Source organism: Emys orbicularis, chromosome 13 (genome assembly GCF_028017835.1).
Source record: "Emys orbicularis isolate rEmyOrb1 chromosome 13, rEmyOrb1.hap1, whole genome shotgun sequence".
NCBI classification, from domain to species: Eukaryota; Metazoa; Chordata; order Testudines; family Emydidae; genus Emys; species Emys orbicularis.
Genome location: NC_088695.1, coordinates 13,225,156 through 13,251,588, shown reverse-complemented (window position 1 = coordinate 13,251,588; position 26,433 = coordinate 13,225,156). Strand labels below are relative to the sequence as shown.

The window sequence follows — 26,433 nt, the reverse complement described above, 5'->3', positions numbered from 1 at the left end:
CTAGAATGAACTGGGCTGCTCCCTTTTGTACCATGGCAGCAGTTGGAGCATGCCTGACTTCCTCCATCCATAATGTGGGATTAGCTGAATCTCTAGTGCGGGGTAGACACATCCCATCACAATCTGCCTCACTGAACGGTGCCTTTCTAATTTAGAAAAATAGAAAAGCCTCCATAAATGTAGAAGAAAATCTTGGTACCTGAGTATAGGGTTTTTTTGAGTTAATCTCCTGAGCATCCCTTTCACCTCTTTGTTCCTCAGGCTGTAGATGATGGGGTTTAGCATAGGGTTATGATGCTCCACACCAGAGCAATAAGTTTTTCATCATTTGGTGAGTGGCTTAATTTGGCTTTCATGTACATGGTGCAGGCCATCCCATAGAAAAGAGTCACCTCCAATAAGTGTGAAGAGCAGCTGGAGAAAGTTTCCTGCCCACCATCAGTTGATGGCATCTTCAGGATGGTGGAGATGATATGAGCGTAGGACACAAGGATGAACATGAACGGCAGCAGGACAAAGAAGAGGGCAACCAGGAGAATTGTGATTTCAGTCCTATGGGTGTCCCCGTAGGCCATTTCCATCACTGGGGGAACATCACATAAGAAATGATGTGATTTCATTAGAGCCGCGGAAGGGTAAGGTGAATATGGTCGCAATGTGATCCATTAACACCAGGAGGCTGGTGACCCAGGAAGCAGCCGCAAGCCCCACATAGGCCCTCCTGTTCATAAGGACTGGGTAATGCAGTGGGTGGCATATAGCAACATATCGATCATAGGCCATCACAGCAAGGAGGTGACACTCCATCCCCCTTACGAAGAGGAGGAAATATGTCTGTGTAAAACAGCCGTGGAAGGAGATGGTTTTATCCTCTGAAAGGGGGTTGGCCAGTATCTTGGGCAGGGTGACCAAGGTGTAAGAGATCTCCAGGAAGGACAAGTTCCTGAGAAAGAAATACATGGGAGTGCAAAGGGCAGTGTCGGACATAGTGATGAGGATGATCATCAGAAGATTCCCAGTCAGAGTAATGAGATAACTAGATAGAAAATGCACAAATAGCACACAGCTCAGCTCAGGGTGGTTGGCAAATCTCAGGAGGATGAAATGGGTCACCAAGATGTGATTCCCTGTGGTCATTCTTTTAATAGACTCTGTCGTGAGGAAAAAATTTGCTAAATAAAGACGTGAGGCTGCATAACGTGTGGGTTTCCAATTCTTTTCAATGATCCATGGTAAAGAAGGTAGATCCTGAACACCGTTTAGCCTAGAAATTGTCCTACCTCAAATTTCATCCCCTGCACCTCTTACCTGCAGGTAGCATCAGGCCAAATTCTAGTGTCTTTACGCATGCTGAATGGTATTTTCCTCCAGCAGTAAGGAATACATGAGAAAGGAATCAAATTGTTTGAATTTACCAATGAACCCTCCAGGCCTAAGACTTGTTTCTTACAGCACATTTTCTCTTCTCCAACATCTATTGCTCTGTGATATGACCATCTGCCTGGAAACTAAAGTGAAGCTGCATATTCCTAAACTCATGAGTCCATACATTTTTAAGTCCAGAAAAATCATTATTATCATCTAGTCTGACCTCCTGTATAACAGGCCATTTACTTTTACTCAGAAATAGCTGCATCAAGCCCATAACTTCTGGATGAGCTAGTCCACATCACTTAGAAAGACATCCATTCTTGAATTAAAAACTCCAGGTCATAGAGAATCCATAAGGAAGTTGTTCCAAGAGTTAAATGCCCTCCATTGTTAAAATTTTATGTCTTATTTACAGGTTGAACTTTTATTATTTCACCTTCCAGCCATTGGATTTTGTTATAACTTTATCTGCTAGATTAAAGAGACCTGTAGCATCAGATATAGCTTCTCCCCCTGTACACCGAGTAGACTTGTAGACTATGATCAAGTCACATCTTGATAAACTCAATAGAATGAGCAGCCTAAGACTTTCTTCAACATATGGTCTCTTCCTTGCTCCTTTTGCATGGGCTAGTGACTGCAACTGTGGGCTTCTCAATGACTGCAAGAGATGATAACTTCTGTCTGGGGAAAAATATCAGTCCACTGAAGATAATGTAGCTCCAATGGTGTAAATCAGGAGTATTCGAGGTAGCAGAGCAATAGCAGTGTTCATCTCGAGTAACTGTACTAATGTCTATGAAGATACAAAAAATGTACACTGCTGTAGCAGTGTAACTCAGAACAGAATTTGGCACACCAGGAATGTTCCTTTTCACTTCAACAGGAAAGGAACTTGGCACTCGAATCGTTCATAGCCCTCTTGAAATGCAGATCTGCCTCACCTTCTTCTGGAGCATGTGGACTGGCCTCTTTGAGGATAAATGTCTGTGTGCAGAATGAGCAGATTTTTTTTTTAAATTCAGTGCCCCCTTGTGACCTTGTCAGGATTGCCCACCACACTCTGAACTCTGGGGTACAGATGTGGGAACCCGCATGGAAGACCCCTCAAGCTTATATTTTACCAGCTTAGCTTAAAACATTCCCCAAGGCACAAATACCTTTCCTTGTCCTTGGATGGTATTGCTGCCACCACCAAGTGATTTACACAAAAATTCAGGGATGGGTCACTTGGAATCCCTATCCCCCAAAAATATCCTCCCAAGACCCTTCACCCCCTTTCCGGGAGAGGCTTGAGAATAATATCCCAATCAATTGTCTTAGCAATATGAGCACAGACCAGACCCTTTGTCTTCAGGACACTGAAATCAATCAGGTTCTTAAAAGAAGAATTTTATTTATAAAGAAAAAAATAAAAGAATCACACCTGCAAAATCAGGATGGAAGGTACTTTATAAGGTAATAAAAATATTTAAAACACAGAGGATTCCCCTCTGGGCTCAGCTTCAAAGTTACAAAAATATGAATAAAACTACCTCTGTAGCATAGGAAAATTCACAATATAATAAAAAATAATTAATGGAGATATCCCATCTCCTAGAACTGGAAGGGACCTTAAAAAGGTCATTAAGTCCAGCCCCCTGCTTTCACTAGCAGGACCAAGTACTGATTTTGCCTTAGATCCCCAAGTGGCCCCCTCATGGATTGAACTTACAACCCTGTGTTTAGCAGGCCAATGCTCAAACCACTGAGCTATCCCTCCCCCCCCATAAAGTGAAAGCAAAAGATAACCTAATGCATTTCCTTGCCCTATTTACAATTTCTGTGGTTTTAGATGGATTATTCCAGGTATATTTTCAAGAGATGTACCTGCTTGGTTTCTCCCTCTGTCTGGAGAGGAAACAACAAAAGGGAACAACAAACAAATCTCTCCCCCCACCCCAGATTTGAAAGTATATTCTTTTCTCATTGGTCCTTCTGGTCAGATGCCAACTAGGCTATTTGAACTACTTAACCCCTTACAAGTAAGGAAGTGGCTATCCTTCCCTCTATTTTCATGACAGACCTCATCAGCATGTCAAATTATGAACCAAGCACAGAATATAAAATAACATGGATGTGCTTCTTGGTATGTTATACAGATGGTTAGTCTATCTCTCCATACATCATCTCTGTCTGTCTGTCTCTCTCTCTTGTTTATCAGCATGTATCTTAGCATCCACAAGAAAGGGAACAAAACTAGATGTAATTGGCCTATGGGATTTCTAGTCAAATATTATTTGGGGTCTGAGGGGTTTACAGGGAAAGAGGCAATTCAGGTGTCCTCTTGACTGCTGGAGGCAGGAGCTATCCTGCATGTTGACCTGAACCCCACAATCCACATGGGCAGTGGGGTATGCAGAATCACGTGCTCCATACCCAGCTCATACAAAGTGTTCCAGTGGAAGAAGAGAGGGGATGAGCACTGGCTGTCTCCTCCCTAGTACCTAGTACAGACATTCACACCTATGTAAGATGAGTATAAGAGAGGAAATATTCTACACGTACTTTGAATCAGCCAGATTCTGCACTCACGGGAATAAATCGGGAGTTACTCCACTGAAATGAATGAGGTTACATCAGTGTAAAACTGGTGGTGTCCTGATGGGCCAGTTTTCAACCTTTATTGGTTGGTGGAGATCTTTTGCTAGAAACATTTTTAGAGGAAAATGAGCAAAATGTCTGTTGTCAGCTATTTTGCGGGGATTTTTATAATGAAAAATATATTAAAGCACAAAACCCAATACATTTTGGTCAAAGAGCATGGGGACATTTGAAGAAAAAATTGTTGAAAATAAATACATTTTTGTTTTTGTCAAGGTTTAGCACAGGTATAAAAATTTTCCCAACTAGCTCTGTTCACAATGACTACTGCTATACTCCACATGAAGCCCCTCTGGACCAGACAGGTAGTGGAAATCAAAGTGTATGCATTAACTTCACTGGGACTACAATGATTTACCCCACCTGGGTATCTGACTCAGCCAGTCAATGTTGTAGAATCTTACCCTAAGAGTATCAAGGAAACTTGGTCTCAATCACACTTCATTACGGAAGTGAATGGAGTTCCTGCTGGATTTGCAAGCAGAGTTTGGTTTGCTGTGATAAAGACATTTTGATCAGGGGAATTATGACAGACAAGACTCTTCTCTTCCTCTCTCTGTTTCCTTCTAAATTCTTTCTTTGTTTCTTCCATCAGTGACAGATGGGGGCAGAGGTTGTGTTAGTGGCGTGTTTGAATATTCTGTGCTAGATTTTCAGCTGTTGCACACTGGCATAACTTCAATCACTATAATGGAGCTACACTAATTTACACCAACTGGGGATTGAGTCCTCTGACTCCAGTAGGGCTGTGGCTGATTTATACCATCTTGGGATCTGGGTCATTGCCTCCAATGAAGCAACAGTGATTTCTACCAGTTCAGGTTCTGGTGCCAAATGGGGTATATGGTTTGAGTCTCCTCTTTTACAATAATGTATATCATTAGAAACTCCAGAGGAGTCATTGGAGTTATACTGGTCAAAAACTGGAGGATGCACAAAGATAATTTGGCTCCTGATTAGGACTAGCAGAAAACTTTTTTTGGATGGAAAATAAAGTTTTTTGTCTAAATGAAAATGTAACCTTTCTTGTGGCAAGCTGATCCCAAAGGGTGGTGGAGTTCCTTATTCCTCCCTCTTTATGGGCTTAGTGACTCACCTTAGGACCAGTGATGTCTGGGTTATTTGTGCTGGATACCGCCTCTTAGTGACTGGGTACATAAACTAATATACATCCCCTATGACATCTAGGACATTACAGGAAATCAAGGACTAACAGATAAGGATAAGCAATGATGTATTCCTGGAAAGGAAGTGATAAGATTAAGAAGGAAAAGAAGGCAGGAAAGAAGGACAAATGAAACAACACGAAAATAACAACATGAAAACAGCGGGATGAATAACTGATTTTTCTGTTCACTGGCAATTCCATTTTTTTTAAATTGGTTTCTGTCATAAGTTTGAAAACTATTTCATTCAACCAAAAGAAAGTATTGTTTTGTATTTTGGGGCACCTTTTCACATAAAAGCAAAGGAAATGAAGGGCTAGATTCACAAAATGGATAGAGCATGGCAAGTGCATAATTTTTATCCCAGTGGTTAGAGCACCCACCTGAGCTATGAGAGACCTGTGTTCATTTTCCCCTCTGCCTGATGGCAAACAGGGATTTGAATTTGGTGATCTTAGAAGAATGACCTAGCCACTGGTCTACAGGATACGCTACTGTGGGGCCTGTTGTGACTATTAGGCTATTAAGTGCACCCCTATTGTGACTTCAAATGTTAAAAAGTATGTGACAGTTCATAAGATGTTACAATAACTATGGAAAACTGTCTATGTTATAAACAGGTGCAAGAGAATGAGACAGAGAAACTGGATTAGTCTAAACCAAAAAGGCCATGTTGATATAATCGAAGAACTGTTGAAATTATGTTTGTTAAAAACAGAATATGTGGAGCCAGAAGTTCATAGACCAAAACTGGTGGACAAAATAATGAGGGGGATGAACTATGCCACCCATTCCCCCCCTGTGGCGGTTTCCAGCTCGTCTTGTCACATCTCATTTTGACTTATCTAAAAGACTTTCTTCCTGAGAGGAAGGCCGGTTGGCCTTGTTCTTGTTTAAAGAACTTTGTTCTCACCTGTGAGTGCTGAAAGTCAACACATTATCATGACATCCAATTTCCAGCCCGCCAGTGTGGATATCTAATTACCAGCACCACAAAGGCATATAAGATCCTGTATTGTGTTCCCTTCCCTTGAGTTCTTTTCTGCCCACTGCTTCTTTCCTCCTATCCTGTCTCATTCCCTTGGCTTGTAATTGAATCCTGAAGTCAATCATATTGCATCTATCCAAACCTGCCTGGTCTAAAGAGAAAGGATCCAACCAGATGATGGCCCGAACTAGATCGTAACTAACCTGGGTCCAAGCATCAAGTGTCGTGGTCAGCTTGCCAGTCAAAGCACCCACTATTAACTAACCAGAGGTCCAGGGTTCCAAAAACATCAACAAAAGCCATATTTTCCCCATCTTTTCTATCCCATCTCTCCTCCACCTTGTGTCTGTCTGTTTGTTAAGAATAGGATAAGGGAATGCCCTTCCCATCAGGACTGAGAGTAAAATTAACATTTTCCTTTTTATCAAGGAAAGGTTGTTCTGAAAATAAGGAACTCTGATATTTTGACTTCAGAAGGAGAGAGACTTTGATCAGGTTTGACCAAGTTTGTTTTGCATAATCACTCAACCACAGTTTCAATATAAAGGCTAGTTATAATTTCTTGTTCTTTCTCATATATAATCAATAAACTTTCAATGTGAATGAATGCTTTTGGGGGTTTGCCAAGTAATGAAGTAAAACCAAGGCTTCTATTTAAAAATAACCCTGAATCTGCCTATTACTGTTTAGTGTTGGACAGTGAAAGAATTTATAAACACGGTTAGCTCTTTGGGCCTTTATGGTCAATATCCATAAAACAGGACCTTTCAATCTCTCATGTTGATGCTGTTACAAAATGTGTGAATAAATAAAGAGCCTTGAAACAGGGACATGAACTTGACTTGACTTTCCCAGATCCCAAGCTTAACCACCAGGCAATAGCATCCCCCTCACCCAATGACTATTCAAGTATTTTGTCAAATTCACGACTAGTTTCAGGTTGACTGAAGCTTCATGTTTTGGCAAATAAACTATTTGTCCCCAAAAAATTGCCCAGCTCTAATAATCAATTAAATTACTAACCAATGCAACACCAATACTTAAACATTCCCTCCCTTAATTACTCAGAAGACTCAACCTATTTTATTGTTACAAGAATGCACCTGAAGTATCCCCACAGCCTTTAGCTGTTGAACTTCCATCTGCACCAAAGAGCTAAAGCCTGTGGGAAGACTTTTGAGTGTATTCTTGTTACTACTCTCCCTCCAGATTTACCCCAGTGTATCTCCTAGAGATGGACAGGAATCTGACAACAAAACTTTCTGTCAGAAGATGCCTATTTGTTAAAACCAAAACTGTTTTCAGGGAAGGGGTAGTTTTGAGGGAACTCCTGATTCAAACAAACTTGAAAGAAAAGTTTTTAAAATGTCAGAATGTCCCATTTTGACATTTTTTAAATGAAACCCTCATTTTCTGCTTCGAAAATACTTCTTCTTCTTTTTATTTAGAAACTTTAGTTAATTTATACAAAAATAACAGTTAAAAACATAAAAAATGTCAAAATTAAAATATTTTTTGAAATTATCAAAATGAAATGTTTCAACTAACACAATCAATTTTATTTTTATTATTATTTAGTACCATTAGTAGAAGTTCACAAAATTTTTGAGGTTTCAACTTTTCATCCTGTTTCAGGATAATTTTTTTTTTTATCTCAAATAATTTTGTGGGATGGGAAAAGCATTTCCTACCCTGCTCTAGTAACTACATTAACTTTGGTGGTACTGTATTACTCCATAATTAAACTCATATACATACGATCAGAAGCTGAACCTTAATGAGTTTCATTGCTGAAGAGAAAGAATTGAGCCAGACATATTTATAATAAATCAATGTATGTAATACTGTTGCAAAAAAAGTGAACATCATTCTCGGATGTATTAGCAAGAGCATTGTAAGCAAGACCCAAGAATTAATTATTCCATTCTACTCAGCACTGATAAGGCCTTAGCTGGAGTATTGTGTCCAATTCTGGGCACCGCATGTCAAGAAAGATATGGACAAATTGGAGAAAGTCCAGAGGAAAGCAACAAAAGTGATTAAAAGTCTAGAAAACACAGCCTGAAAGGAAAGATTGAAAAAACTGTGATTAGTCTGGAGGAGAGAAGATGGAGTGGGGACATGATAACAGTCTTCAAGTATGTAAAAGGTTGTTATAAAGAGGAGGGTGATAAATTGTTCTCCTTAATCACTGAGGACAAAACAAGAAGTAATGGCATAAATTGTAGCAAGGGAAATTTAGGTTGGACATTAGGAAAAACATCCTAACTGTAAGAGTAGTTAGGCACTGGAACAAATTATCTGGGGAGGTTGTGGACTCTCTGTCATGGTGAGGTAAGGGGGTTGAGAACAGGTTAGACAAACATGTGTCAGGGATAGTCTAGAGAATACTTAATCCTGCCCCAGTGCAGGAGACTGGACTGGATGTCCTGTCAATGTCGCTTCCAGGCCTACATTTCTATGATTCAACAAAACCTTTTTCTCCCCATGATTCTCCAGAAGGCGCCCTTCACCTCCTTGTTCCTCAGACTGTAGATAATGGGGTTTAGCATGGGTGTGAGGACTGTGTAGGACAGAGAGAGAAACTTGTCTGTGTCTGGTGAGTAGGAGGAATTAGGCTTCAGATACATAATGGCACCAGAGCCATAGAATAGCATCACCACCATGAGGTGTGAGGAGCAGGTGGAGAAGGACTTCCTCCTGCCCGCCCCCGAGGGCATCTTCAAGATGGTGGAGATTATGCTGATGTAGGACATGAGGATTAGCACAAAGGGGAAGGAGACAAAGAACAGAGCCACCATGAAGACAGCAATTTCATTGCGGGAGGTGTCTCCACAGGCCAGCTTCAGCAGTGGAGGGATGTCACAGAAGAAATGATTAATCTCATGGGATCTGCAGAAGGGTAGGGTGAATACCACGCTGGTGTGACTGAAGGACAAGAGGAGACCAGTGAGCCAGCATCCAGCAGCCAGTCCAGTGGACACCTTCCTGTTCATAACCACGGAGTAATGCAGAGGCTTGCATATTGCAACATACCGATCGTAGGCCATAGACACCAGGAGAAAACACTCTGACCCACCAAGGAAAAAAGAGAAATAGGTTTGCACCGCACAGTCAATGAAAGAGATGGTCTTATCTTCCGAGAGGAGGTTGGCCAACATTTTAGGGATGGTAACTGATGTATAGCAGATCTCCAGGAAGGAGAGGTTCCTGAGAAAGAAGTACATGGGGGTGTGAAGGGCAGGGTCAGCCAACGTGAGGAGAATGATGAGGAGATTTCCAGTCACGGTGATCAAGTAGCTCAATAAAAACACGGAGAATAGCAAGTCTTGCAGTCTGGGAAGGGTGGAAAATCCCAGGAGAATGAATTTGGTCTGTACTGTGTGGTTTCCTCCTGCCATTCCTTTCCCATACTCCATCCTGCAAAAAAAAGGGGGAAACCACCCCAATAGGACAAAAGGTTAAAAAATACTGATCTAAATTCTGGTTCAGATTTTAAACATTCCAAAATTTGAATCCTTGGTTTTGATTCAGGTTCTTCCTGACTGCCCTTTACTACTAACTAGGTAAGGAACTGTGCATTCTTTTAATTGGCCCAGATACTCAACTAGTGTGAAAGCAATTGAATGAGGCCAGACTGCCTGCTGGCTGATGTACAGCAACTGGGCATCTCTCTCATTGACTCAAAAGGAGCTACAGCAGATTTACATCATCAGCAGATCTGGCCCCATTGATTCCAATAGAGCTATGGCTGACTTACAACAGCTGGGGATCTGACCCATTGATTCCAGTGGAGAGATGGCTGGTTTTGCACTAGGTGAGGACTTGGCTTATTGATTCCAATTTACACCAACTGAGGAGATGACCCTCTGTTCCTTTTGTCTTATTAATTATATTAAATATTTTTTTAATTAATGGAGATATCCCATGTCCTAGAACTGGAAAGGACCTTGAAAGGTCATTGAGTCCAGCCCCCTGCCTTCACTAGCAGGACCAAGTACTGATTTTGCCCCAGATCCTCAAGTGGCCCCTCAAGAATTGAACTCACAACCTGGGTTTAGCAGGCCAATGTGCAAACCACTGAGCTATCCCTTCCCCCCACTTGTAAAGGTCCTGGGACAATTTATGCTCTGAATATATTATAGTTATAAATATTATATTAAAATGAAATCAACACCAATAGCAATAACAATAACAATATTTAATAATAATTAATAATAATAATAAATTTTAACCTCTCGTGGTAAAAGTATGTATGTGAAGACATTCAGTAATGTGAAATCAGAGGGGTAATTCTTTCCAGAATAATACACAAGGTGACATGGTATTTGGAACGCCAAATAGAGAGAGAAAGAGAGAGAGAATCTTCCAAATATCCAAGGAGATGTATTAAAAAATGCTGGTAAAAAAAAGTGTGTATTCCATTGGGGGTTCACTTATTTATTTATTTATATTCTCTCCAAATAAATAAGAAATAAAATTAGCCATTTTCACTTCATTCAAAATTCTTCACCTACCCTGTTTTTCTATGGGAAAATGTTCATTTCAAATTTCCAATTTTTTCACCCCTTTTCCAATGTATTTTTTCACCTTTTTTTCCAGTTAGGAATCTGAGGGAAATTAAAAATAGAGAAAGTGATAGGGAAAATATTTTTCCTTCCATTTTAAAACTTGATTCACAACTTTCCTGTAGAGAAAAGCAAACAAAAGTAAAGTATTTGCCCTCACCTTTTCTTTCATTATTCTATTTTTTCCCCAATTTTTTTTTCTAATGGGAAAAAGTAAGTGAATAGAGAAAAGGTTGTGGTTTTTTTGTTACTTTTCATAGGTGCTTAAATTACCCTCCTTTTTCCAGTGGAATAAAAGGTGGTGAAAAGGTAAAAATATGAATGATAGTGCAAATTTTCTCACTATTTCAAAAACAAATATTTGAAATAATAATAACTTAATATGTAGTTACCACTAAGAATATATATCAACAACTTAAGCATAAAAAACACCACAGGTATATTATAATTATCCACCCTCCCCCGCAAAAAAAGAATTGCAAACCTAGGAAATTGAGATTACACTTAAAAACATATGTTAAGGCATGGAAATTCAATTAGAGCACCCAAACAACTTTAACTCTCCTGTATAGATACCATACACTAATCAGGTTCTTATTCATATCCTTATTCCTGCAAACACTGAAGTAATTGTACTTACACTGGTTATCTGAGATATCTGGGTGCCTATCTGCACCTTTAGGTGCCTAAATAACTTTAAAAATCTGGCCCTGATTTCCAAAGGCTGCTAATATGAATTAAACTACATAGGTAAATGTTTTCAGAATGGATGGCTTAAGTTGTTTCAGACAGAGAATCTGTTTTTAGCAGATCTCTGCCAATGATTTCAATGAGAAAATTACTGCTTCTCACTCATACCAGATAAATAATAATAACAATAATTAATAATGCCATGCCCATGCTATGGCCCAGCTTTTGAGTCCTGTTCTGACACCATTTATGCTTGTGAGTAACTTTACGTTTATGGGGCATAATCTGACAAACTGGTCGGGGCATTTTTTAGTAAATGAAATGTCATCAAAATCTGGTGTTTTCTCAAAACCAGTTTGCAAGGACAGTTGACAGAGTTTTCATCACAAAGGATTTTGAGGAACAGGGCTCTCTGGTCACTTTTGGTACCAGAGAGAGAGAGAGAGAGAGACCAGAATTCAAACTCTGACCTTTTCAATCTGAAACCAGCCATTTCAACACAATTCCATTTTCATAGAATTGTAGAACTGGAAGGGACCCCGAGAGGTCATCAAGTCCAGTCCCCTGCACTCATGGCAGGACTAAGTATTATCTAGACCATCCCTGATGGGTGCTTCTCTAACCTGCTCTTAAAAATCTCCAATGACAGAGATTCCACAATCTCCATAGGAAATTTATTCCAGTGCTTAACCTGACAGGAAGATTTTCCCTAATGTCCAAGCTAAACCGCCCTTGATGCAATTTAAGCCCATTGCTTCTTGTCCTATCCTCACAGGTTAGTGAGAACAATTTATCTCCCTCCTCCTTGTAACAATGTTTTATGTACTTGAAAACTGTTATCAAGTCCCCCCTCTGTCTTCTCTTCCCCAGACTAAACAAACCCATTTTTTTTCAATCTTCCCTCATAGGTCATGTTTTCTAGACCTTTAATGATTTTTGTTGCTCTTCTCTGGACTTTCTCCAATTTGTCCACATCTTTCCTGAAATGTGACATCCAGAACTGGCTGCAATAAGCCAGTTGAGGTCTAATCAGCACAGAGTAGAGCAGAAGAATTACTTCTCGTGTCTTGTTTACAACACTCCTGCTACTACATCCCAGAATGATGTTTGATTTTTTTGCAACAGAGTTACACAGTTGACTCATATTTAGCTTGTGATCCACTATAACTCCAGATTCCCAGATTCCTTTCCGCAGTACTCCTTCCTAGGCAGTCATTTCCCATTTTGTATGTGTGCAACACATTGTTCCTTCCTTTTGTGAAAACGTTGGAAAGATTTAGTTTTTATTCCAGTTCTGAACACGAACAAACTTAGAATCTTTGAACGTTGTCACATAATGGGATTGTTACAAACACAAACACATGCTCGTGAGTAACTTTTTGTGTTTTATAGATTACTCCAAGAAATAAAGTAACAGACATAAGGTACAGTTACTCTGCAAAAAAATGTGTTCTTAACTCAGGTTAGCTAACCATTATTAGTGAGCTTGATTTAAAGTAGCAGTGCAGATATGGCAACTCAGCTTTTAACTTAAGTTAGCAAATCAAATCCTACCCCGGGCTCACTTATAGGCTATAACTCAAGCTCCTAATCTGAGTTAAATGCCAAGTTGCTGTGTCTTCACTGCTATTTTAAACCAAGTTGGTGATCGTGGTTTAGCCTACCTGAGTTAAGAACACCTCTAATTTTGCATACCTAGGGGTATGTCTACACTGGAGCTGGAGGAGTAATTTCCAGCTCAGGTAGACATACCCGCTGTAACTTTTACAAAGCTAACATGTTGTAAATAGCATTTTAGCCATAGCTGCACAAGCAGTGAGACGAGCTACCCATCCTGAGTCCTATCCCATCTGAAAACCAAGGTATGGATTCAGGAAGCTAGTCCATCCTGCCAACCATGCAGCTGCCACTACATTACTATTTGTTGTGCACTAGCTGGATCAAAGCTAGAGCGGGTACATTTGTCCAAGTTTGAAATTTCACTTCTTGCTGCAGTATAGACACACCAAAAAATGTTTGCAGGATTGGAACCTTCAAATGTTCCTAGAAATAGGATCACACTATTAACAAATGTGAAGAAGGCAATTAACTACAGAGTGGTACTTACTGAAATATCAGGTTATAGGCACATAGAGATTGAATGCTTTCAAATTTCACTGCAGATCCAAGATTACAAATCTGTATCTGGAACGTCTTCATTGACTCCAAAGGGTGCATGTGTCTATCTGATAGGATGAGAGTGTTTTATTTATCTGCATTGTATCCCTTGGGAGACAGTCGCTGAAGCATTTCATATTGTGACTAGTAATTGATGGAACAGGCAGATCCGTGATTATTCTGCTTTGATGCAGTATGTGGGTGTCATCTGGTAGCAGAGTATGCATTTTAATTCATTATTAATTATTACTGAGTCTCACAAGATGAATGAGAGCTAAAATTAATTAGCCTTGTTTTTGTGTGTGAGAACTCGTAGGGATGAAGAAAGAAAAGCCTTCAAAAAACACTGCAAACTGAGGTCAGGTTGGAAACTTGGGGTGTGTGGGGGGTTACTTTTCTTTGGGCATGAGTCGTCTCTCATTTACACCAGATTTAAATCAGTGTAACTCAATTTGGCCATATTTTAGCCCCGCTCGAGCACTTTTTCAACACTCCAGCAGTGCAAAGCGTCCATTAAACCAGTTTAATCAGCCTGCTGTGTATTTCCCATGCATAGGATGATTGCCAGACCTGGGTGTAGAAGAAACTAGAGACAGCTGGCTTGACCATGAGTTTTTTTACCCCCAATGATCCCTGGTTGTTGGAAGGGCCTCTTGACACCATAATCACATTAGTGCAATTTAGGGAAGCCCAGAGGGTACTCCAAGTGGAAACCAGATGAATAAGCCTTCAAATTGGCCTAGAGAACAGAGAGTCATATAAGCATCTGGCAGCAGCTTGCAGTGATCTTTCCTTCCTCCCACCAAGTTACTGTGCTATGTATGGAGATAAATTAGGCCACTAATATCAGCAGATTTAGCCTAATTAAAAAACAGTGTAACTGAAAAAAGAATAAGGATCATTGCCTTCGATTGAGTTATTGAGCTGATTTACTTTGGGATGAATGAGCATAGCAACACGCCTTTGGATGTTAATTAAGCTATTCCTGATTCTCACCCAACTGAGTGTGAGAAGAATCAGGTCCACTGATTCCATTGTAGTTACTCCTGATTCACATTGGGATGAGGAGAGGGAAATTAGCTCCACTGACCCCAGCAGAGTTACCTTGGTTTACAATGCAGATTTTGCTGGGGATAGATCCTCAGCTCCACTCTGAGGAACGCAGGAAGAACACTGCCTCACCTATTTTGGCTTGAAGCCCAGGAAAGGGTTCCAAAGCAGACAATGTGTAGGGATGTTGAGATATTGGAGTTTTGGTTTGGATCTTGTCAACCTACCAAAGGCCAGGACTACTTACATCAATAGGAGGCAAGAACAATCAGCTTCTTGCAGTATTGGGACCTTTGCTAGGAAGCAGATGGTTACCTTTTCCTTCTTTGGCCATGTGGTTCTCCTGATGTATAAAAATTGGTTCTAGAGAATAGTTTGGGAAAGGGGAATTATGGGAGATACTTACTCTTTCTGAGACTCTGCTGTTGCTTGTACTTTGTTTGGGTAGAAGGTAAAGACATATAAACCTGGACTGGATTAAATGTTCTATGAAAAATCATGTATAACCTTAACTCTACCCCCTTGTGTGATAGAGTGTGATCCCTTATGTGATAAGGAATATGTAGCCTTAACTCTGACTTCTTAGGCAAGGCACTCTGTGCAACTTTAACTTTGCACTCATGTTGCTACAGTGATAAGCAGAGAAGAGACAGGGATCAGGGGTAATTGATATAAAACTGAATATTAAGTGTGTCTGCTGGACATGGATCCTGTGGTTCTCTAAGGCTCTCTAGGTCCCAGACCAACTCTCAAAACCTGTGCAGCCAAATTTCACAGCACAGGAGCTCCTTGAATCTGGGATGGAGTAAATATTAATGAGAAAGAGTGACCTCTGGTGGTATGCACAATGCTGCATCTCCAGAATTAATGCATTCCCTCTTTTTGTCTCTCCAACTTAATTTTTAACATGGTTGCATCACTATCCAGCTTTCAGATCAACAGCTGTGGTGTCACACCAGATTTACGCTGCTTTCACTAATTGACTTCAGTGGCCTTACTCCAGAATTATACAAGTCTACATGAGCTCAGAAGATGGACCAGAAAGGAAGTGTGGTGCAATGGTTATGGTGTTAGCCTGAGACTCGGAAGACATGCATTCAACTCCCTGTTCTGCCACAGATTTCTCGTGTGACCATGGGCAAATAACATCGGCCCAGGTTTTGAAAGGTAATTAGAAATTGAAATCAATGGGTTTTAGGTGCCCAAGGACTTTTGAAAATCCCACTAGGCATCTAAATTCCTTTAAAAATTTTGACTCTTGAGAAAAATTTTAACAGGACATCAGGCCCCAATTTTTAAAAGTATTTAGGCATTGCATGTTCAGAATTGCAACACCTAACTGATTTAGGACTCTAAGTCTCATTTTTAAAAGAGATTTAGGCACTTAGGAGACAAAATCTCATTTACAGTCAGAGGGATTTAGGCTCCTAAGATCCTTACTCCATTTTGAAAATGAGACTTAGGCCTGGTCTACACTACGAGTTTAGGTCGAATTTAGCAGCGTTAAATCGAATTTAGCCTGGACACGTTCACACAGCTAAGTCCTTTTTTTGGACTTAAAGTGCCCTTTAAACCGGTTTCTTTACACCACCTCTGACGAGAGGATTAGCACTAAAATAGGCCTTTGCGGGTTGGAATTGGGGTAGTGTGGAGAGAATTCGACATTATTGGCCTCTGGGAGCTATCCCACAGTGCTTCATTGTGACCGCTCTGGACAGCAATCTCAACTCAGATGCACTGACCAGATAGACAGGAAAAGCCCCGCGAACTTTTGAATTTCATTTCCTGTTTGCCCAGCGTGGAGAGCACAGGTGACCACGCAGAGCTCATCAGCACAGGTAACCAAGATGGAGTCCCAGGATCGCAAAAGAGCTCCAGCATGGACCGAACGGGAGGTACGGGATCTGCTCACCATATGGGGAGATGAATCAGTGGTAGCTGAACTCCATAGCAGTAAACAAAATGGCAAAATATTAGAAAAAGTCACAAAGGCCATGAAGGACAGAGGCCATAACAGGGACGCACAGCAGTGCCGCGTAAAAATTAAGGAGCTAAGGCAAGCATACCACAAAGCCAGAGAGGCAAACGGAAGGTCCGGGGCAGAGCCGCAAACATGCCGCTTCTACGCGGAGCTGCATGTGATGCTAGGGGGTGCAGCCACCACTACCCCAACCGTGTGCTTTGACTCCATCAATGGAGAAACATGCAACAGGGAAGCGGGTTCAGGGTACGAGAAAGATGAGGATGAAGATAATGTAGATAGCGCACAGCAGCAAGGAAGAGGAGAAACTGGTTTCCCCGACAGCCAGGATCTGTTTATCGACCTGGACCTGGAACCAGTAACCCCCAAACTCACCCAAGGCATTCTCCCAGACCCTGAGGGCACACAGGGGACCTCTGGTGAGTGTACCTTTGTAAATATTACACATGGTTTAAAATCAAGCGTGTTTAATGATTAATGATTAATTTGCCCTGGCAATTGCGGCCAGTACAGCTACTGGAAAAGTCTGTTAATGTGTATGGGGATGGAGCGGAAATCCTCCAGGGATATCTCTATAAAGCTCTCCTTCATGTACTCCCAAAGCCTTTGCAAAAGGTTTCTGGGGAGGGCTGCGTTATCCCATCCGCCATGGTAGGACACTTTACCACGCCAAGCCAGCAGCACGTAGTCTGGAATCATTGCATAACAAAGCATGGCAGCGTATGGTCCTGGTGTTTGCTGGCATGCAGACAACATCCATTCCTTATCACTCTTTGTTATCCTCAGGAGAGTGATATCATTCACGGTCACCTGGTTGAAATGGGGTTATTTTATTAAGGGGACATCCAGAGGTGCCCTTTCCTGCTCTGCTGAACAGAAATGTTCCCCGCTGTTAGCCACACGGTGGGGGGGAGGGGTGAAGTGATCATCCTGGGGAATTGGGTGTGGGGGGGGGCGAGATGGGTTTGTGCTGCATGTTAACCCATAAACCGCAGCCACTCCTTTTACATTGCCAACCCATTTTAAATGGCCAACCCAACGGGTGCTTGGTATGGGAAATGAGGGCGCTGCTGTTTGAAACCATTCCCACATGTTAAGAAGGTTAAAAAAGCCAAAAGACTGTGGCTTACCATGGCTGCCTGCAAGCCGAAATCTGTTGCCTGGCACTGTGTGAGTGATCTCTCACACCAAACCGGCAGGCCCTCAATATAAGAGGAAAAATGCGACCTTGTAACGAAAGCACATGTGCTGTGTAATGTCAACATCAAAATTTAACATGAAAGAGTGTACCCATTGTTCTCTAAAATGTGCCTTTTTTAACTACCTCTCCCTTCTCCTCCACCAGCTGCAAATGTTTCTCCTTCGCAGAGGCTAGCGAAGATTAGAAGGAGAAAGCAGCGGACTAGGGATGATATGTTCTCAGAGCTCCAGATGTCCTCCCACGCTGAAAGAGCACAGCAGAATGCATGAAGGCAGTCAATGACTGACTACAGAAAAGCACAATATGAATGAGAGGAGAGGTGGCAGGCTGAATCGTGGGCTGAAAATGATAGGTGGCGTCAGGTTGTAGACAGAAGGCAAGAGTCGATGCTCTGGCTGCTGGAGCATCAAAGTGATATGCTCCAGCGTATGGTTGAACTGCAGGAAAGGCAGCAGGAGCAGAGACTGCCGCTACAGCCCCTGTGTAACCAACAGCCCTCCTCCCCAAGTCCCATTGCCTCCTCACCCAGACGCCCAAGAACACGGTGGGGGGGCCTCCGGCCAGCCAGTCACTCCAACCCAGATGATTGCCCGAGCATGGGAAGGCTGGCCTTCAATAAGAGCTAAAGTTTTCAAGTCTTAAACTGCAGTGTGTCCTTTTCCTTCCCTCCTCCCCCACCCATCCCGGGCTACTGTGGCAATTATCCCCCTAATTGTGTGATGAATTAATAAAGATTGCATGAATGAGAAGTAACAATGACTTTATTGCCTCTGCAAGTGGTGCTTGAAGCGGGGAGGGGAGGGTTGGGTGGTTGGTTTACAGGGAAGTAGAGTGAACCGGGTGGGGGGGGGGGGCGGAGGGTTCATCAAGGAGAAACAATCAGAAGTTTCACACCATAGCCTGGCCAGTAACAACAGGTCTCACTGCTCCTCTTAAAAAAATATTTGATGTCCTAAATGCTGTTTTCCATAGGCAGAGAGAGAGAGTTTAGACAGACAAATCAATAAGTTAGTAGATAGACTAAGAAAACAAAAAGAGAAAATCACAGGTGGGAATGATCTCACCATCTTTATGATCTAAAAGGCAGGTGAGTTTATTATTGTTTTTATTCATTGTAATCTTTTATTTTCCTTTTAATTTCAAAGGACCAAGTTCTGCCCCTACCCATTATCTAAGGGTGGGTCTCTCTGAGGAGTTGCTTTGATGTCTGCCTGAATGCAGCAGTCTGCTCACACAGAGTCAGTAGCAACATAGGGGTCATGGCTGGCAATCCAGCCATCTCTCTCTCTATTTCTCAAGGCAGCACTGAGAAAATTGAGATCAGCTGGTGCAGGAAACAGTAGTTTCAATTTTTGGAGTCTGTGTGTTGTGGGGTGAGTAGATTAGGGGCAGGGCATTCTCTAGAGAAGACACTTAGCTTTTGGTTTCACTGTGCACAGTGACTTTGTTACCGTTTTGCCTCAACCTCCCACCCCGCCATAAATGTCTCCCCCTTACTCTCGCAAATATTGTGGAGCGCACAGCAAGCAGCAATAACAATGGGGATATTATTTTCGCTGAGGTCTGAGCGAGTCAGTAAGCTGCGCCAGCGCGCTTTTAAACATCCAAATGCACATTCCACCACCATTCGGCACTTGCTCAGCCTATAGTTGAACAGGTACTGACTACTGTCCCGGCTGCCTGTGTACAGCTTCATGAGCCATGGCATTAAGGGGTAGGCTGGGTCCCCAAGGATCACGATAGGCATTTCAACATCCCCAACGGTTATTTTCTGGTCCAGGAAGAAAGTCCCTTACTCCAGCTTTCGAAACAGAGCAGAGTGCCTGAAGACGCGAGCATCATGTACCATTTCCGGCCATCCCACGTTGATGTTGGTGAAACGTCCCTTGTGATCCACCAGGGCTTGCAGCAGCATTGAAAAGTACCCCTTGCGGTTTATGTACTCGGTGGCTTGGTGCTGCGGTGACAAGATAGGGATATGGGTTCCGTCTATCACCCCACCACAGTTTGGGAATCCCATTGCAGCAAAGCCATCCACTATGACCTGCACGTTTGCCAGAGTCACTACCCTTGATACCACCAGGTCTTTCATTGCCCTGGCAACTTGCATCACAGCAGCCCCCACAGTAGATTTGCCCACTCCAAATTGATTCCCGACTGACCGGTAGCTGTCTGGCGTTGCAAGCTTCCACAGGGCTATCGCCACTCGCTTCTCAGCTGTGAGGGCTGCTCTCATCCTGGTATTCTGGCGCTTCAGGGCAGGGGAAAGCAAGTCACAAAGTTCGATGAAAGTGCCCTTATGCATGTGAAAGTTTCGCAGCCACTGAGAATCGTCCCACACCTGCAACACGATGCGGTCCCACCAGTCTGTGCTTGTTTCCCGGGCCCAGAATCGGCATTCCACGGCATGAACCTGCTCCAGTAACACAATGATTTGCACATTGCTGGGGCCTGTGCCTTGTGAGAGGTCTAGGTCCATGTCAATTTCCTCATCAATCTTGTCGCCGCGCTGCAATCGGCTCCTCGGCTGGTCCTGGTTTTGCTTTGTCATGTCCTGGCTCTGCATATAGTCCAGGACAATGCACATGGTGTTCATAGTGCTCATAATTGCCGCGGTGATCTGAGCGGGCTCCATGATCCCAGTGCTATGGCGTCTGGTCTAAAAAAAGGCGCGAAACTAGTATCTGAGGGAGGAAAGGAGGGGCGAGTGACGACATGGCATACAGGTACAGGGAATTAAAATCAACAAAGGTGGCTGTGCATCAGGGAGAAACACAAACAACTGTCACACAGAATGGCCCCCCAAAGATTGAACTCAAAACCCTGGGTTTAGCAGGCCATTGATTTCACGGAGGGAGGGGGAAGCAAATGAATACAGAACAAATCTATTTTTTACATCTTAAGCTGGCAGACGATGGTGCAGCATGACTGATAGCCCTCGGCATCTTCTGGGTGCTTGGCCTGTCGCCATAAAGTGATGAGTGAATCCCATTCCTCTGGATCTTTTGCGTGCCCATCCCTGGATATTTCTGCATATACAGCAGATGAGACACCCACCCTTTTCTCACCTGAGCAAGAGGGTACCAGCCTGGTCAGTGTCACTCCCTATGACTCAGGAAATGGCTGCATGGGGCTGGGTGGTATAGGGTTCCAGCACTAAAGAGAAGAATTTCTATTGGATTTGTGGCAGACTGTGTGAAACAAATAACATTTTTATTCTTACAGAACCTAGAACCCGGGACTAAAATTCATGGACAGTTTCCCATTACTACTAAATGATTACACCTTTGCCTTTCTCTAAAGTCTCCTTCCATGTGAAGATCTCAAAGCACTTCACATACATTGATTAATGAACCTCCCACCTCTCACCCTTCTGCTCTGAGATCCTCTCATGTCTGCGATGGTACCTTTAATCTGTCTGTAGCATCAAGGATTATTTTCCCCCAATTCAGAATGTCCCTTTTTCTCTCTCTGAGATGTGCTTTCAGAGCCTTCATTTCTTTAACACCTTTTAAATTTAAATCAAGGTTCATCATTGGTTTCTTATCTATATCTAGATCTGTCTAGATAGGGTCACCCTAGTTATATATCCTTTCTCACAGGAAAAGAGCACCGTTACTTAAACTACGTCTACACTATGAGCAAGGTGTGTGATTCCTCTGCTTGGTACACATACTCATTGAGCTAGCACAAGTATAAATAGCAGTGTAGTCACAGTAGCATGGGTAGAGGCCGCAGAGGCATGGCTTAGCAGTGTGTACCTCCCCCATTTTCAGGTCCCCACCACAACCCCTGCAAGACAGGCCCATAACATCGCATTGGGGCATTGGGGTCAGCCTTGACTGAGAGGGGACAGTGCCCCCTATGGAACCCCTCGCACTCTGCAGCACAGGTCTCCTAGAGTCTCACAGGGACATTGGAGTCAGCATTGACTGTGTGGGGAGAATCCCCCAGTTGAGCCACAGCCACGGTCCCTCCAGCACATTGTCCCCATGAGACATGCTGGGGCACTATGGTTGGCACTGTCTCCAAGGGGACAGTGTCATCCACATTGCTGTCTCCAACCCTTGGGTTGTTCACTGAAGATCTCCCATTCAAGAACTGATCCAGACCATCCTTGCTTAGTGAGATATCTCATAGGATCACTATGAAGAAAGAGATGCTTAGTGAGAGTCCACTGCAGTTCTTTTATTTTGTTTTGTTTTGCAGGTTCTCCAGGATACCCCCCTCGGAAGCCCAGGACTGGAATACAAATGGAATAAATGTCTCCCAAGTTATTCCCAAATAGCTATGCTGATCTTCACAGTCCTGCTGTGACATTGGTGGGAAGTCATTTCGCCTCTCTGTTTCTGAGCTTGTCCCTGTATAAAATGGAGATGATATTATTTATGCCTCTCCAGGAGATAATATTTATAGTGATCCCATGAGACAGACCACTAAACAGGGTCAGGCTGGGTACGTTCTTGGGATGGAGACCTTCAAGGTACAGCTAAAGGGTTGTGAAGTTTAATTAGTGTCTGTAAAGTTCTTTGCGATCCCGAGTTAAAAGCTGCTTTAGAAAGCAAAAAGGATTATCATTCTTATGGGATCTTAACTTTTTTTATTCTGCAAATTAGGGTTTCTCATGCACAAGCTGCTCCCTTAAGGTTTATAGTAGAATCACAAAAAGTTTTAGGATGTCCTGATAATTTTATTCTACAAAGGGTATAGTGGCCAAACCACACACTGTATTCCAGTGGAAAATGGGCATCCAAATACCTTAGGCAGCTTTGAAAATCTCACCCCAGTTATCCATCTTGCTCACAGGCCCTCCCAGTTCTGTCTGTCTCACTTGCAGGATGGTCAGAAAGGAAACATCCATTTATCCCAAAGGGGCAGATATGGGACTAGTCACCCATGTGAGAATTCATCTCCTGCAGTGTTTGCTTTCATTCTACATTTGCAATACATGGAAAATAATGTCTCCCTTGTATATTTAGGTTGAGATTTGTAAAGCCATTTTAATGGGAATTGATATCCAAGTCCCTTAGTCAGCTTTGAAAATCTCAGGCTCTGTCTTGCACAGGGCCTAGCATAGTGGGGTTTTCATCTCAATTGAGCACTACTGGATGATGATGATGATGATTTGCCGGATGGTGAAATGATTAGTCTGTATTTTCCCACAGACTGAAGTATGGGACCATACAGCATGGTTTGCAGGTAATGCAATTAATCAATTTCCTCTGCTTTGCATTATGTTTCAGTGCATAATATTCAGTGAATAATTAATACGTAAGTGAGCTCTGGATGCCAGAGGTATAAATGATACTTCCCTCCTAACTATTAACTATGGTTTGTAACCTGTCCTTTAAATCGGCTTCTGTACCCAATGACTGGAAGAAAGCTAATGTAATGCCTATATTTAAAAAGGGCTGTACAGGTGATCCCAGCAATTACAGACCGGTAAGTCTAACATCAGTACCGGGCAAATTAGTTGAAACAATAGTAAAGAATAAAATTGTCAGACACATAGAAGAACATAACTTGTTTGGGAAAAGTCAACATGATTTCTATAAAGGGAAATCATGTCTTACTAATCTATCAGAGTTCTTTGAAGGGGTCAACAAACATGTGGACAAGTGGGTTCCAGTGGACGTATTGTACTTAGATTTCCAGAAATCTTTTGACAAGGTCCCTCACCAAAGGCTCTTATGTAAATTAAGTTGTCATGGGATAAGAGGGAAGATCCTTTCATGGATTGAGAACTGGTTAAAAGACAGGGGGAAAAGGGTAGGAATAAATGGTAAATTTTCAAAATTGAGAGGGGTATCTAGTGGTGTTCCCCAAGGATCAATCCGAGGACCAATCCTATTCAACTTATTCATAAATGATCTGGAAAAAGGGGTAAACAGTGAGGTGGCAAAGTTTGCAGATGATACTAAACTGCTCAAGATAGTTAAGACCACAGCAGACTGTGAAGAACTTCAAAAAGATCTCACAAAACTAAGCAATTGGACAACATAATGGCAAATGAAATTTAATGTGGATGAATGTAAAGTAATGCACATTAGAAAACATAACCACAACTATACATACCATATGATGGGGGCTAATTTAGCTACAACTAATCAGGAAAGAGATCTTGGAGTCGTTGTGGATAGTTCTATGAAGATGTCCACGCAGTGTGCAGCGGCAGTCAAAAAAGCAAACAGGATGTTGGGAATCATTCCAAAAGGGATAGAGAATAAGACGGAGAATATCTTATTGCCCTTATATAAATCCATGGTACACCCACATCTTGAATACTGTGTACAGATGAGGTCTCCTCATCTCAAAAAAGATATACTGGCATTAGAAAAGGTTCAGAGAAGGGCAACTAAAATTATTACAATTACACACAAATCAGTTCACAGTCCCCCACACAAGGGTGAATCATCAGGAGAAACTCCACTGAAGTCAATAGATTAAAACCAGCATAAATGAGAGGAAAATCATGTTCTCACAAACCTCGGAGCTTATCATATTAATTCTCTATAACTCTCATTTTCTTCTCAGCCACCCTGGTATAAATCAGGAGTAAGTCTGTTGAATCCAATGGTGCTGAATCTGTTCTCATTCAGCCTGGTGTAAATCAGGAGTAATGCCCCAAAGTTGATGGAGTTATAACATTATATCAGGGATTGAAGTTAGGCTGATGATAATTTTTCCATTAAAGTTGTGACGGGTTGGATCACAGAAACCCCCTTGGGAGCTGCCACCCAATGTGCAAAGACTACCCCTGCTTCTATTTTCCCTGCCAGCTCAGGATTCCAGCAGGGTGCCAGACACTCCAGTCTGCTCTAACAAAGACTCAGGGTCTGAATCACTTGTCCCAAAGCTGCAAGTTTACCCAAAAACAGCTCACAGGAGTGTGCTTGTCTTTAGCACTCAGATGCCCAACTCCCAATGGGGTCTAAACCCAGATAAATCCGTTTTACCCTGCATAAAGCTTATGCAGGGCAAACTCATAAATTGTTCGCCCTCTATAACACTGATAGAGAGATATGCACAGTTGTTTGCTCCCTCAGGTATTAATACACACTCTGAGTAAATTACTAAATAAAAAGTGATTTTATTAAATACAGACAGTAGGATTTAAGTGGTTCCAAGTAGTAACAGACAGAACAAAGTAAGTCACAAGCAAAATAAAATAGAATGCGCAAATCTATGCCTAATCAAACTAAATACAGATAATCTCACCCTCAGAGATGCTTCAGTAAGCTTTTTCCCAGACTGGACACCTTCCAGGCCTGGGCACAATTCTTTCCCCTGGTACAGCTCTTGTTGCAGCTCACGTGATAGCTAGGGGATTCTTCATGATGGCTCCTCTCCCTCTCTGTTCTCTTCCACCCCTTTATATATCTTTTGCATAAGGCGGGAACCCTTTGTCCCTCTGGGTTTCCACCCGCCCCCTCACTGGAAAAGCACCAGGTTAAAGATGGATTCCAGTTCAGGTGACATGATCACATGTCACTGCAAGACTTCATTACTCACTTGCCAGCACACACACATACAGGGAGACTCACAGGTAAACAGCCATCTGCAGACAATGGGAGTCATCAAGATTCCAAACCATCATTAATGGCCCACACTTTACATAATTACAATAGGCCCTCAGAGTTGCATTTTATATTTCTAGTTTTAGATACAAGAGTGGTACATTTCTACAAATAGGATGATCACACTCAGTAGATTATGAGCTTTGTAATGATACCTTACAAGAGACCTTTTGCACAAAGCATATCCCATTTGCATTATAGTCACTTATCAAATTTATTATAAAACTATCCCAGTTACATTATATTCACTTATTATCATGTTTTTATAAAACCATGTAGACTGCACAACGTCACAAAAGTCACCTGTGAGTCTAGTGGAAAACAGAAATATATGGGATTATCAAAGGGGTCTAAGAGTAAGGTACCTAGCTCCCATTGTATATAGATGCCTAATTCCCCTAGGCATCTTTGAGAATTCCACCTAATCCCTTTCCAAATGTTGTGAAAAGACTTGTTTCCTTGTTCCTTCCTCTCTTTGTTCCTCAGGCTGTAGACAACTGAGTGTAACATGGGAGTGACACCCATATAGAGCAGAGACAAGAGTTTATTTCTGTCCATACAATCCCTAGACTTGGATCATAAGTGTTAGGGGGTTTATTCCTTCACCCTCTCACCTCCCTGGTCCTTCTTACATGAACAGAGAGCAACAATACCCGAAGTCCAAAGGTGCAAACAATTAGATGTTTATTGGGGTGAACTTCCAGCAAGCATGATTCCAATTTCCTTCCTTAGTGTCCCCCTTCCCAGTTCTGACACCACAGAGCCTGGCCTGTGTCCCTGTTCCTGTTCCCATTCCCTGTTCCCATCCCCCTTAGCAAAACATGAACCCAATTCCCCCACCCCCAGTCCCTGTTCCCATTCCCCCCTTACTTCCTGATTGACTGCAGACTATATAGTAAAACTTGAGTTCTGCTTAGATATACCTTAACCAATTATTTTACTGACATTTAACTAACCAATCCTAACCTACTGTAACATGGTTATTTAACCAATTATATTTCACCACCTTAATTGTTTTACACCCAATAAAATTAATTATAC

At 42.1% G+C, this 26,433-nt stretch overlaps 1 protein-coding gene and 1 pseudogene across 1 annotated transcript; both read right to left on the bottom strand.

The window, feature by feature from the left end:
- On the bottom strand, positions 1–1,137 carry LOC135887456 (olfactory receptor 10A7-like; annotated as a pseudogene).
- A 7,496-nt stretch (positions 1,138–8,633) lies between these two features.
- On the bottom strand, positions 8,634–9,587 carry LOC135887896 (olfactory receptor 10A2-like). The gene has a single exon (XM_065415683.1). It carries the CDS (start codon positions 9,585–9,587, stop codon positions 8,634–8,636), a length of 954 nt encoding a protein of 317 aa, XP_065271755.1.
- Between the last annotated feature and the right edge of the window lie 16,846 nt (positions 9,588–26,433).